At 39.0% G+C, this 12,742-nt stretch overlaps 1 protein-coding gene across 2 annotated transcripts in view; it reads right to left on the bottom strand.

Annotated features, from left to right (window-relative positions):
- Nucleotides 1-12,742, bottom strand: part of ITGA2 (integrin subunit alpha 2) — a 71,331-nt gene that overhangs the window by 8,650 nt on the left and 49,939 nt on the right. For both annotated transcript variants that reach the window (XM_031051654.2, XM_034073289.1), the window contains 12 exons: nt 12,460-12,599; nt 11,331-11,479; nt 10,184-10,294; nt 9,545-9,627; nt 8,587-8,728; nt 6,795-6,887; nt 6,178-6,254; nt 5,995-6,078; nt 3,061-3,163; nt 2,119-2,229; nt 1,505-1,609; nt 1,092-1,205 (listed from right to left, as the gene is read on the bottom strand). In XM_031051654.2, the coding sequence (XP_030907514.1) occupies nt 1,092-1,205; nt 1,505-1,609; nt 2,119-2,229; nt 3,061-3,163; nt 5,995-6,078; nt 6,178-6,254; nt 6,795-6,887; nt 8,587-8,728; nt 9,545-9,627; nt 10,184-10,294; nt 11,331-11,479; nt 12,460-12,599 (1,312 nt within the window). The remainder of the gene's footprint in view (nt 1-1,091; nt 1,206-1,504; nt 1,610-2,118; nt 2,230-3,060; nt 3,164-5,994; nt 6,079-6,177; nt 6,255-6,794; nt 6,888-8,586; nt 8,729-9,544; nt 9,628-10,183; nt 10,295-11,330; nt 11,480-12,459; nt 12,600-12,742) is intronic.

The raw sequence follows: 12,742 nt of genomic DNA, 5'->3' as shown, positions 1-12,742 counted from the left end.
ATTATTATTTGCACTGAATATTGACAATCAAATTGAAACCCAGAACATGTAAGATGAGTGGAAAACTGTGTCATGATTTTTTCTTCCAACCTCACAGTGGTAGTTTCCACTCACCTTTATGTGAGGTTAGCAACCTTTTGTTCAGGTCTCCACATTCTGTGTACCTGACAACACTAACAAGTAGTCTTGACCCAGCTAACTTGAAAACTATGAATTTTAAAGACAGACAGATGCTTTCTTTCACACTCTTGCATAAGTGTATTACATTATCAATCTGACCTTTTCCTTTTAAGAGCTGAACACTAAAGCTGACAACAGCTCTGCTATTAAATGCCAATACCTGCCATAAGACTCGCCAGACAAACTAAGAAGACTCTGTCATGTTCCTGATGCTCTAGGCAAACCCAGAACTCCAAGACAGTTTGGTTGGTTGCCTAGCTAAGAAGCAAACATGGTCTCATTTCAAAAATCTGGTAATTCATGAGCTAAACCCTGGAGGACACACGGTAATTTGAAATGGGAAAGTCAGGATATTGTTGATGGATATTTTTAAGCATCCTGTAGGTCTTTAAGCAAGGACTGTTTACTTGACAGCAACTCTAATAAAACCAAAAAATCAATTAAAAAAATTTCAACACCTTGTCTTACAGATAAAACTGGCCACACTAACAGGCTTTTGGTATTTTGATATGATTTAAAATGATCACTATGTAGGCTGTGATGTTCAAAAGCTAAAAGCAACATTATTTTCCAGGCTATGATACTGTACTCTGCTGTCCTGTGTTTTGTGGAAACTGCAGTTGCCCTTGAATGAATTTAACAGATGCAGAGTATGTTTTTTCAGCTGTTGAGATTGTATTCTCACAGTACTATCTTAGGTTTTATACTGGACTGAAGGTTAACAGCTCCATTATGTAGCCTCAATACTTACTTTAAGATTCAAGTCTTCAATCTGGAAAGACACACACAACAAGTAAAGTAAAGGAGGGTCTTTCTAGGTAGGAAGGTCTCTTTATTGCACTTTGAGAAATTTCAGGTACTAAGAAATATTTGAGTATTGGATCCGTCATGAAGATGCAGGTAATACTTACAGCAGCAAATGTTCCGTTCCAGATTCTGGTGGACACATTCACAAAGTGCTCTCCCTTCAGCATAATATCTTCCAGTTTGCATGTGATGGTACTGCACTTCACATTCTTACAGTTCTTCCAGGGGAAATAGCAAGAAGAGCATGCATTAAAAATACACTTCAATAAATGTTCTTTTAATATCTTTTGCACTTTGCTGTTCTGTGCTGCATACAAAGCGCTTGGATGTGAAGAACATGCACCTTCTATCTAAGGCAGATACAGTATGTGTGAGACCACCCATAGGCTGCACTCCTGCAGTGTGAATGAGGAAGGCCACCCCCCACAACAGCTGTACCCACAGGTACAGCAGCAGGCTCTTAAGGATTGGCTCTATGCTCCTGACCAGTGGTGCTGCGGTGCTTAGATTTACTCACCAGTTCTTTGGAAGTTCTGAAGTTCTCTTTTGTGAAGGATGCAGAATAAGGTCTTTTCCCTATCTGCAGTGGATTTTTCTGAGCTTGACAAGTAACACCTCTGCCCTAGGAAAGACATCAGGAGTTAAATTGGATGACATTGTACTCAGGAATTTGTAGTCATCATATACATTTGTGGAATGAGATGGTAGCTGTGAAAGGCTAGATTATGAATTATATAACACTGAATACTTAAGGAAACTAAGAGACTGTATGTGGGTTTGAACATAATTAAATGGCTCTTACGGTAATTTTTCCCCCCTATAGGCTGACCTGTAAGATTTGTCTCAATCTAAAAATTCCATTTTTACTATCATATTCCCAGGAACTTGGAGAAGGACTTAGATGAAGAATTCCAGAATAAAATGAAAAGTCATCTGTGGACTGTAAAGACAATCCATGTAATAGATTAGTATACTGCTGACACTGTAGTCCTCCCCCTTCCCTTTATGAGGAAGGAACAGAGAAAGGGCATAGATTTTCTGGAGCTCAGCCACATCATCAGGGAAGTAACTGATGTTCATGGTATTGATTAAACCCCAAAACACAGCAGTTTATGTAATTAATTTCTTTACTTCATCAGTGGTGACTGCAGTTAGGTACATCAGTGGATTGTCTTTGCTGGTAAATTCTGGAAGATAGATATTTATAGATGCCATCTTTACTGGGATACTTCCTGTTGTTAACTGCAAAGCAAATAACTCACTGTTAGTTCAGATAGCTATACTTGCATATGCATAAAATTACTTGATACAGCAAGAAAATCAGAAATCATGGATAAGTGTGGAAGAACTGGACTTCTTTTGCACATCAATGTTTTCTGTACTATGACACTTACTAGGGTAGTAATTACATTATGCCAACAGTAAAGCAGAAAGTATATTGTAGAGCTTCAGGTCCCTGATCATTTCCTGTATACAGAGTTCATATTAATGGCATGAAATATGTTTTGAAAAGCAAATGCTCTGCCACAGCCAACAGACCTGTTATTTAGTCCTTTAGCAGTTACAGGAATGTAAATGGAACATAATTTAAGTTTCTTTCCACGTGGCAGATCTAAGTTTTTCTGACTTATGCAATAAAAGCTGTGATCTAGCTAGTTCCTGTATCTGGTTTGAGGACTTAACCCTTGCTGAACTTCCAAAGTTTCAAAGTCCAAGCCTGAGAAGACTTGCTTTTCCTCATGAAGTTGGCAGAAGACAAATACACTCTGTGAAAAAAACAGTCCAAGTTGGCTTAAAGTTAAGCATTAACCATCTCCTAAGTATGTAAACAGTGCAGAACCAATCCCTCCTCCATCCTGCTTGTGCAGTAAGTGCAAATTTCATCCTTAACCTCGTAAAGACTGTAAGTATTTATCCCCCAGCTATTTACATTTTTTTTTCTTTAACTGATTAAAAACCATCAAAATCAGGCAATGAAATCGGGAAAGTTTTTTCAATTACATTCAATTACACGTTCAGAGCAGGCTACAGGAGGAGGTAAGGCAGCTTCTTGAACCAGAAACGTTTACTAACCTTAACTGAGAAGTTGAATGTGGGGCCAATATCTTCAAAATTATTCACAGTGGAAGGAATGTTATGACCAGAGTATACTTCATAAAAGTTGATGTTGGCAAGCCTAGTTAACAACCATGAAACAATACATTTCAGTTTGGCAGCTGCTTTGAAAACATACGTTACTGGATGTGCCTTCATGAAACAGGCTAGAAGTACAGTCAAAGGAAAAATCAGTCACTTGTACTGCCATTTGAATTTTACAAAGTTGGGTGAGAAATTATGTGGTGTACTGAAGCCCGGAGTTGGAGGAGGCATGTGAAGGTAAGACAGGAGGTTTGTGTGAGATGTAGGGTCTGCTTCCTGCATCCTGTAGTGTTTCAGTGCATACAGCAAACCCTGGCACACACTCTGGCTTTCACCCTTGCAGTAGCCTCCCTCCTGAGAAAGTGCTTCATGACTGTCCCTCTTGGTACATCTGTAACAGCAGATACCTGCAGATTCTGAGGGAGACCCTGGGCTCTAATGCTTATTTCCACACTGCCTGGGTATGGACACACATTCAGGACCCTGGCTGTGTGCATGGTACACATTCCATAGCCCTTGGTCTTCTTTGGGCCACTTTCTATAGTATTTATGGGTTTCAAAATACACAATTTCCAAAGTAATGTGAGGGTGGTTGCAGCCTACCACAGCATGAAATTGCAAGTGTGTGAGGGCTGGTGGATGATTGAGAGACTCAGCCAGCTGGCATCATTTTCAATGACAATGAAAGCATCCCTCTGTAGCGCATCTGACTCATGTGCTTTCTACCTGTGAGCAGCTTTTCCACTGGACCATCCCAGAACTGTGCCAGCTCTTCATCATTAGCTTTCATTAGGAGGCTAATTTGATCAGTCAAAAAGCAAGCTGAGAAGTGAGTTAACAAGGAGTAGGGGCTATCATGATTGCTACATGGGCTCTTACCTGTAGCACAAAGTGCACATCCATACTCTTTACCAGTGCTGCTCTCCCTGTTTAACCTGGGTAACATCTGTGTGTACAATTCCAAATTAACATGTGTGCAGTCTCAGACATACTTCCCCATCTAATGTGCTCCTTCATACTGCACTGTGGATCCTTTTCAATCCTCCATACTTCCTCCAAGGGGTCTTTTCCTTGAAATGACTTGCACAAGGCCTCCTTATGGCTCAAATCTCCAGTCCTTCCAGGACTGCATAGTATCAGCTTCCTCGTCCTTGCAGGAGTCACTGGTAAGACTGTTTCTTACCCCTTCTACTGGAAACTCAGATTAGGAAATTTTCCCTAGAAGAGCTTCACTTCAGCAAGACAGCACTGATACTCAACCCGTGTATTTTAAGAGATTGGTCTTCGGCTACATTACCTGCCTTAAGGAACTATCTACAGATAGTTATTTCCTAGTGGGAGAGTGTAAAAATGAGCTAACTCTAAGGGAAGCATTTAAAATTATACCTTTAGTTAATGTGTATTTCCTTTAATTCTTCTAAATTGTTTCATTTCCAAGAATAATAATCCTTTTCTGGCAGTAAAAATTCCTTCATGCCTTGACTTGCATATGAAATTGCATTTTCTCCTACTCAGGAGATGCACCCAAATTCAAACCCCTGTTTTTCTTTGAGTAACTCTTTTATAAATTGGCCTGGCCTTTTCTGAAGCATTGAGTTTATGTCCATATTTCTCCGCTAATTAAATTTGCTGATTCAAGTTTGCACCACCTCAGTTTCCTAGGAGGCTGCTTAAGTTGCTGTGCTATTCCCCTATACAGATGATGTGTATTCTTTTGTGCTGCTGCAAACTTCAGTAGCAAATGCTCTCTTTCTCCTGAAGTTCTGTGCAACTTTCTCAGGGAGCTGAAAAAATTTGCATTGCTGACACAAATGCTTCTCTGCAAGTAAAATAATCTGAGAAATTCTGCATGACTCCAGAATTGGTGTACCTAGCTGTGATGAATGCCAGGCCTTGAATATTCTGAAACTGCTGCTGCAAAGCAGGTTATTAAACTAGTCTGTACTATGGTCCCTATTCCAGCTCAGGTCATCCTATGCAGCCAACAGTTCTTGTAGTTATGGTGATCTTTGAATACTAATTTCCTGAGTTTATTGTTGCTGTACATTTTTGAGCAGCTTTCTCTTTTTCGATTTTATCATTCTTTGAATAATTACCATTTATTTTCTATCAGTTTATGGTTACAAGTTTTGGAATGTAAAACAATTTTTCACCAAAAATTGGTGACCAAGTGTATCAAATGTAACTATTTGTAGTTTATCCTAGAAATTCAGTAACTGGGAAAGAGAAACACATCTCTCCTTTGATGAAAAAAAAAAATATATTTTCCCTTGATCTCAGGCTCAAGCTGGTGTATTTTTTGTTTCAGTTCTGATGTAACTAACTGAAATCATTCTTGTTTGGAACTGTCACAGGCTGATTACTGTTTCAGTGCATCCCAAATCACCAGGGGTTTCCAGGGCTGAAGATAAGAGGTTTCAAGGGCATTAACTTTATTTTTTTCTCCCCTGGGCATTTTTTTCTTTTTGCAGCTGTTCTTTGGTTTTTTTTTGATCATTTTGACTCTAGATTTGATCTGATGTCACTGCATTTGAGCCCAGAGGCCCAACCTTATTACGTAGTTTATACTAATTGTATTAGCAAAACTACAAGTACTGTTTGGGTTTTATATCACTTCTAGTTGCATAAACATTATAACAATTGTGCAGAGATAAACATGGTTCTGTGATTTCTTACTACACATTCCATTTTTTTTTACATGTAAGTTTATTAGAACATAAAATTCTGCTACTATTGATGACTTGGGAATTGCTTATGAATTTAAAAATTAAAACAAAGTTTTACTATCTTTTTAGTGGCCTTTCAATACTGTTACTTTATTCAAATGCCTTAGCAAAAATGCGAGTGATTCTGCATTATTCAGCATACCTTGTGAAGTGAATTTCTGCATCATATCGCAAAGGAATTGATAAGCTAATCTGGTTGTCCACTTCTTGCTCTTCCTTACTTTCACTGTTCATCAAAACACATTTAAAGTCAGGTTTTATATTATTATTTTATACAAAAGAGATATTAATACCTAACTTGCTTTCATATTATTATATACTTTACCTCAATGCATGAAAACTTAGAACTGCCACATTCTGAAGATTTTTCAGATTAAAATCAAAACTAATATCAAAGGATACCTATGGAAGAGGCAAGGAATACATGGTAAATGAGTTGGTGGTATAACATCCAAAGTAACATAATTATTTGTATGCACAACAATCTAGAATTTTATCATCTGTATCTGAATTCTCTGCTGTGTAAGCCACCCATCTCCTGTCAAAGTATACTGCTTCTTGAAGAGATGAGATTCACAGAGCAGAAGGAGCTACCCCAGGTTTGTGCAACAGGATGGGTTTGATGGGAATGATCAGGCAGCTATGCTTGATGCTCTCAGTTTTTGCCCTCAACCCTCAGCTTTCAAGAGTTACAAAGCTACAGCAGCATTTGAAAGCTGTTGACAGTGACAGATGTGCTTCAGGAGTGCTTTTTCCTTTGGTCTGGCAAGAGTCACAAAAGCTTAGCCCTTACTTTGCTTCTTTTAATGCCTCTGAAACCCAAAAGGAAGTTAACTGTTGCCATATCTAAGAAAGCCTCACCAGCAGTAAATGCAGATTTAGGGGAAAACAACAAAAAAGCTTTTGTTATCATTCAAGGTTATTTAAACATGCTGGATGTACCTGTTGTCCTGTTCTGAAAACAGGATAGCTTATTTGGCAAATAACTGTACTTTGTGCTGGTCCTGTCTGACACGAGACTTCAGTCCCATCATTCTGCAGAAGAAACAGACAGAAAAGTCATCCTAGTATCAGGTTTTGATAAAGCAGAGAGGAAGTTGCCAGTCTGTGTTTCCAACAGGGCATGTATGATGCTAAGAGATGCAGCAGAGGGGCTGGGCATAGGCAGTGCTAGGAGAGAGGCTTGAGAAAGGTGGGGCCAGTCCCATGTGGTTTCTTCTGAGCTCTTAGACTTTCGTGCTGGGCTTCGAAGAAGGAGTACTGGCTAGAGAGTACAAGTCAACTCTAGCATTAACTCCTACCACGTTTCTTTACAGCATTTTTACAGAACTTTTCCAGACATATTTACATGACCTGAGAGCTAGTTAAGTACCCTCACTGTAGAAGTTAGTGTGCAGAGGGGAACCCTATCATACCTTTTGCAGGGGAATCTACAATACATAAAAGTTTATTTGCTACTTTGCAGAATGTTTAGTGTGTCATCATCCTACATCAAAGACAAACTTGTAGACCTGACCAGTTATCATCGCTTTAAAAATCAGCATTAAAATGCACTGCCTTTTGTTAGGAGCATCCCTAGCAGACATTTAACATTCATGAATTACACTACAAAAAAAAACGCAAAATGAAAAAAATGAAAACCAACCAAACAAAAAACCAACCCCCAAAACCAGCAAACCCAAACCCCACCCATACATTCTCAGTTTATGCTTTGAAGCAGGCACTTTTCTGGTCCTCACTTGCGGGCTGAAATACTTCTAAAAAAAATGTGATTTTAAAGCAAAAGAAAATCCTAGCTCCAGTGTGGTCTTTTGGCATGAGTGGAACAAGCAATATTGCTGCATAACAGGATGGGAAGATAGAGGGGCACCCTCAGTGCTGCATGGAGTACTTCTGCCAGTTCATTGTTCAGGAGAATGCTGCTCTGGGGCAGTGATGAATGCTCCTATCCCTCCTCTTTCTTTACTATAGGGATAGCTCTGGATTTCACCCCTAGGATTATCACGCACTCCTCCAGTAGTGGCCTGACCACATAAACCAAGGACTGAAGTCCAGACTTCATCCTTCATTAATTGTTTGGAAGCAACAGTTGAGATTATAGATTAAACTGAGGACAGAAGTCCAGACTTTATCCTTCATTAACTGTTTGGAAGCAACGGTTGAGATTATAGATTTACTGCATTTCCCAAAATAGTATGTATAATGCCTTTCTCTTCCCTTTTTTAAGACAAAATTCATTAGAAGAAGAGCTTCTGGTACAGCAATCATTTCAATATGATTCACTGTATGGCTGGAACACGTGGCCTTGGCAGTAACACTGTTTCTAGATCCAAAGTCTGTCCTTTAAGGCCGCATCATCGATGCTGCATATTTGATTTATCAAATACAAATTCCCTGTGGCATGGCAACTGCATTCAGGCATGTTATTGGGAGTCAAGTAGAAGATGTGGGTGCCAAGGCCTGAAGTGAGGAAAAGATGACTGAAATACTGAGGTGAGGTCAAACTCAACAAGTTGCCAACTTTCATGCTGAGTTGGCAGTGTCTCTCCTTGACCTAAATAAACTGATATGCTGAAGGGAATAATTCTGTATCCAAGAAAATAAATTGGAAGAGAGGTTTGCACACACATTCTTTCCTGGGATAGGCACTACTAGAAAGAAAAAAGAAATAATTCTCTGAGAACCTCAAAAATTACTGTAAATAGCAGAAACAGTGAGGTTGGGTGTCACATACCGGTAAAGATGATGAAGCAAAAAACAAGTTGTCTGAAAATGTAGCCTGGATTCTGGTGTTATATGCATTCTCCTTTTTATTTCTCAATTTTACACTGAATGTTAGCCTTCTGTTTTTGCTGCTGACAACAAACTGCTGTTTGCTGTTGGAAAATAAAGTCCATTGTTGTAAACAGAGATACTAGAACAGCTGTGGATCATAAAAAATGTGTTGCCTGTAGCCAACAACAAATAACAAGAACAACAGGACATTTCCTCCATTCTACACACTTAAACACTCTGCTTTCTAAATTCATTGACATAAGAGACTCTGATGGTGTTTCTTAAAACCAAATAGAATTTGTATCTTCTCAAAGTGCAGGACCTTGACTATGTATGGTCAAAATCACTTTGCTGGATTTTCAAGGGCTCTGCCCCCATGAGAAAGTGGCTAGAGAGTGGGTGTCAGACTAGGATGGCAGTTCCAGGAAAAGCCAGCCCTGTCTTTCTGTGTGCTGCACATGTACACATGAATCTGCATATGGACTTGGAAAATGTGCTAACTGAATGGCTGACCTCAGCTCCCCAGTGGCACAGCCTGCTGCAGGATCCTTTCTGCTCCCCACAGAAGGGACTAGGATACCTGCAGCAATCACTGCTGCTCTCCCAGTGTGCTCCCTGTACCAGCAGCAGCCAAGCCAGCCATGAATCTTCTGAATGCTCACTGTGTCCTCATACCTGAGGCAGCAAAATTTGGATTTATCTAAGCTGACAAGAATCCTGCTCCTATACCTGTGCTCCTACCATACCTCTTTTTCCTTGATTAGATATTCAGACAGAAATGCTTTATTATCCCTGCCATTTCTAAGTAGATGTTGAACTGGAAAGACATTCTCATCTAGAAATTCATTGAAAGCCTACAGGAAAACCAGCTGATGGAAACTTAACACCTGACACAATTCCACTGATTCAACTCTTACCCATCATCTGCCTTCCGCTGAACATTCAGAACAAGATCACAGATACAAAGTTCATCTTCACCACAGTCTTTAATAAAAGGAATCTATGAAAAACAAAACATTTCCTGAGTCACAGGGCTCAACTCTCAAAATTATGTGCTGATAGTAGAGTGCAAACACTTTTGAGGTGAAGCACATTCTTGGTTTACAGATAAGAAAATCCCTCTGAAGGGCATTAAATACTGACACAAGAACAAGTTAACACTAACATGTTATTACGTCTCAACTGATCCATAAAAACAGTTAACCCATGACAAACAGGATGTAATAAAAGGGGTTTCATCCCTCTTTTATGTATTCCTTTACTGTAGGATAAGCTAACCTAAAGTAGTTCATCATTGCCATCAACTGGAAGTGCACATCAAGAGTGACATGGCTCAACCAACATGCTTGTGGCTGACATATGTGTGAGCAAGCTCAACCAATACAGACAAAGGTACAAAATGAACCACGAACACCCTCAGGTGCCTGTTGTTAGACCACTGAGTTAACTAGAACACCAGTTTTCACTTACATGTAGCTCTTTGGTGTTTGTGGAGACCACACATTATTGACGTATGTACAGCCATGCATGTTTTGATATTAACATTGCATACTTACACTGTAAGCCACAGATGCAGGAGAATATATATCAAGGACAGGACTGGACAGAGGATTTGCAAGGCCAATGTCAATGCGCAAACTAAGTGAATTCACTGCATCGGAAGGTTCCTGTAAAATGTATGGTTCAAATGATAGCTGTCAGCACAGCAAACAGAGTAGAATTGGTAATTTTACTGTAAATTGAGAATGCACAGTAAAATATTTGCTCTAAACAAAAAGCAACAATACAAAGCTACATTTCTTGACTGAAATAATTTTCTGAGATTGCCAAGTGTGGTCTCATCTTGCTAAACTGCTTTTAGTGCCACTTCCATGATAGAATTCATTTTTCTAGCATCATCCCTGGAGGCTCTATTCAGCACAGTGACTTTTGGAACTAAAGAACATGCAGATTCTATGCTGCAGAAGCTGGTCCTGAAAAGCAAACACCAGCTGAATTCCATTCTCACCTGGCTGCAGAAGTCAAATTCCTATTCCATTCTGCCTTATCACAGAGAGCAGCTGGGCCTGAGCAATACCAAAACACAATATACCTTGTCTCCTCTGTTTCTTAGTACTGAATGAATACTTGCCTAGCCCTATGGCTCCACAACAGCACTAAATGTGATGAAGTTGAAGATATTTGCATTGCAAAGAAAAGCAAGAATCAAAGTCCTCTACTGGAACTAGCATTATGCAGATGACTTAAAGCCGCTTTCAGGGCTGTGTTCAGTCTTTGGTTCTAGAGAAAGATGGAGACACTTATTTGTATTTTTTCCCTAAATATATGCCTGAAGCTAGCATTCACAAGAAGGCTGCCTGGAAACTTGTTAGATTGAGAGAAAACATTTGCATGTATGTCTTAGTTCTTACAGAAGAATTCACTCCACAGAGGGAAAGTAAAATCTATTGAAACTATGGATGAAGGGTCTGTGTTATGTCAGAGCTGAGCTACATAATTAAAAACTGCCTCTTCTATCCTAAGAAGCTGTGCTGAATTTGACAGTTACTAATTTCTTTGAAATCAAAATTTTACTAAGTGTTTTTCAGTTGTGGGGGATTTCAGAAATGTAAATCATTGAGTACGCCACACATGAAATTCATCTTACAGACAGAAAATTCTGTATCATCTTCCTCTGATCATTTTTGTCACAATTGCACTTACCTGTACATTGAAGATGTCATGAACACAAGTCTCATGACGTACCACAAGATCTCTCTGCATGTATCTTTCATTATTTTCCTTGAACAATCCTCTAGAAGACACTCTAGAGGACTGGAGATCTGCATCCAGTGTTGCATTGTACTTTATAGCTACAAGAAGAACAACAGTATGTTCTTTGCTGAGTATGACTGCCCATGATTTCATTACTACGCTTAATGCTACAGAGTGACCAGGCTTTCCAAACCACACTAAATATTTTGCTTTTTTCATAGCTTGCTACACACAGAGCAGTCTCAAAATGAAAAAAAAAAATTACAAAATAATAAATAAATAAATAAATGTCTTGTGCTTTCCAAAGCAGTCAACCAGGTTCAAATCCTTCTCACCCACAGAGAGCATATTAAATGACAATCAATCCAGTCTCCAGTGCAGATGTCTGAGTCTGCAGCTGAGGCAAGAAGCCAGGCAGCAGGGCCAGCATTATGCTAGATAAAGGGGACTTGCAACAGTATCCCTGAACTCTGAGGAGACTGTAAAGAATCTGCATCTCCTCTTCAATCACATAATAATTTCTGTCTTCTTCTCCTTATATTATGACTAATATGCTGTGGAAGTTCACTGTTATTTTATAGCTCAAATTGTAAGTTCCTAAAGGCACTATACATAGCACCAAAGCAGTCCAACTGGTGTTATCCATGATGTTTAACTAAATAGCTTTGTAAGACACCAGTGTTGGTCTCAGAAATATTTGGTGCTCTCCTGTCCTCTGAAAAGAAGAGCTTCTCCCCACTGACATCTGCACTGAACCTATGGATTTTTTACCTTTTTTTTTTTTCTTTTTACCAAAGAGAGAGGAAAAGTCTGCAGGATGAAAAAACATCAGCTGCTCACTAATGACCTGTTCTGGGGTCTGCTGAACAGCAAGGATGCAGCTCTGCTTTATACTGCTAATTCCTCAGTTTTCAAAGATTATGGAGCCAGTGATGAAAGTAGGCCTTAAAAACACTTTCTCTAGCATTTGATACTGATTTTGCCTTTCTTGACCTTCAAATATGTGTTTAGAATTTCCACTCCTCATTTGAATAATGGACTTTTAAAAAAATAAGACAAGTCATTGAAATACTCTTACCCACTTGATTATTTCTCTTAGCAGGTCTAAATGTAGCCTGAAAACATATTTTGACAGTTATTTCTGTGTTCTTGTTCAGCAGACTGATTTTCTCAGGTTTAAATGATGCAATTATGGACACATTTGCAATGCTTTGTGACCTGAAAAATATTTTTAAAAGGTTGCATGTCATTTCCAAGAGCACTGGGTAATGTAGAAGCTGTTGTCTATTACTATCTGTAAGTATTTTTTTGGTTCCCAATGTAAACATTTTTAATGACACTGGTAGAATTATTTTTCTTTG

The sequence above is a fragment of the Melopsittacus undulatus genome, chromosome Z, assembly GCF_012275295.1.
Source record: "Melopsittacus undulatus isolate bMelUnd1 chromosome Z, bMelUnd1.mat.Z, whole genome shotgun sequence".
Taxonomy (NCBI): domain Eukaryota; kingdom Metazoa; phylum Chordata; class Aves; order Psittaciformes; family Psittaculidae; genus Melopsittacus; species Melopsittacus undulatus.
Note: the sequence above shows the minus strand (reverse complement) of the source record. Positions and strands in the feature narration are given on the sequence as shown.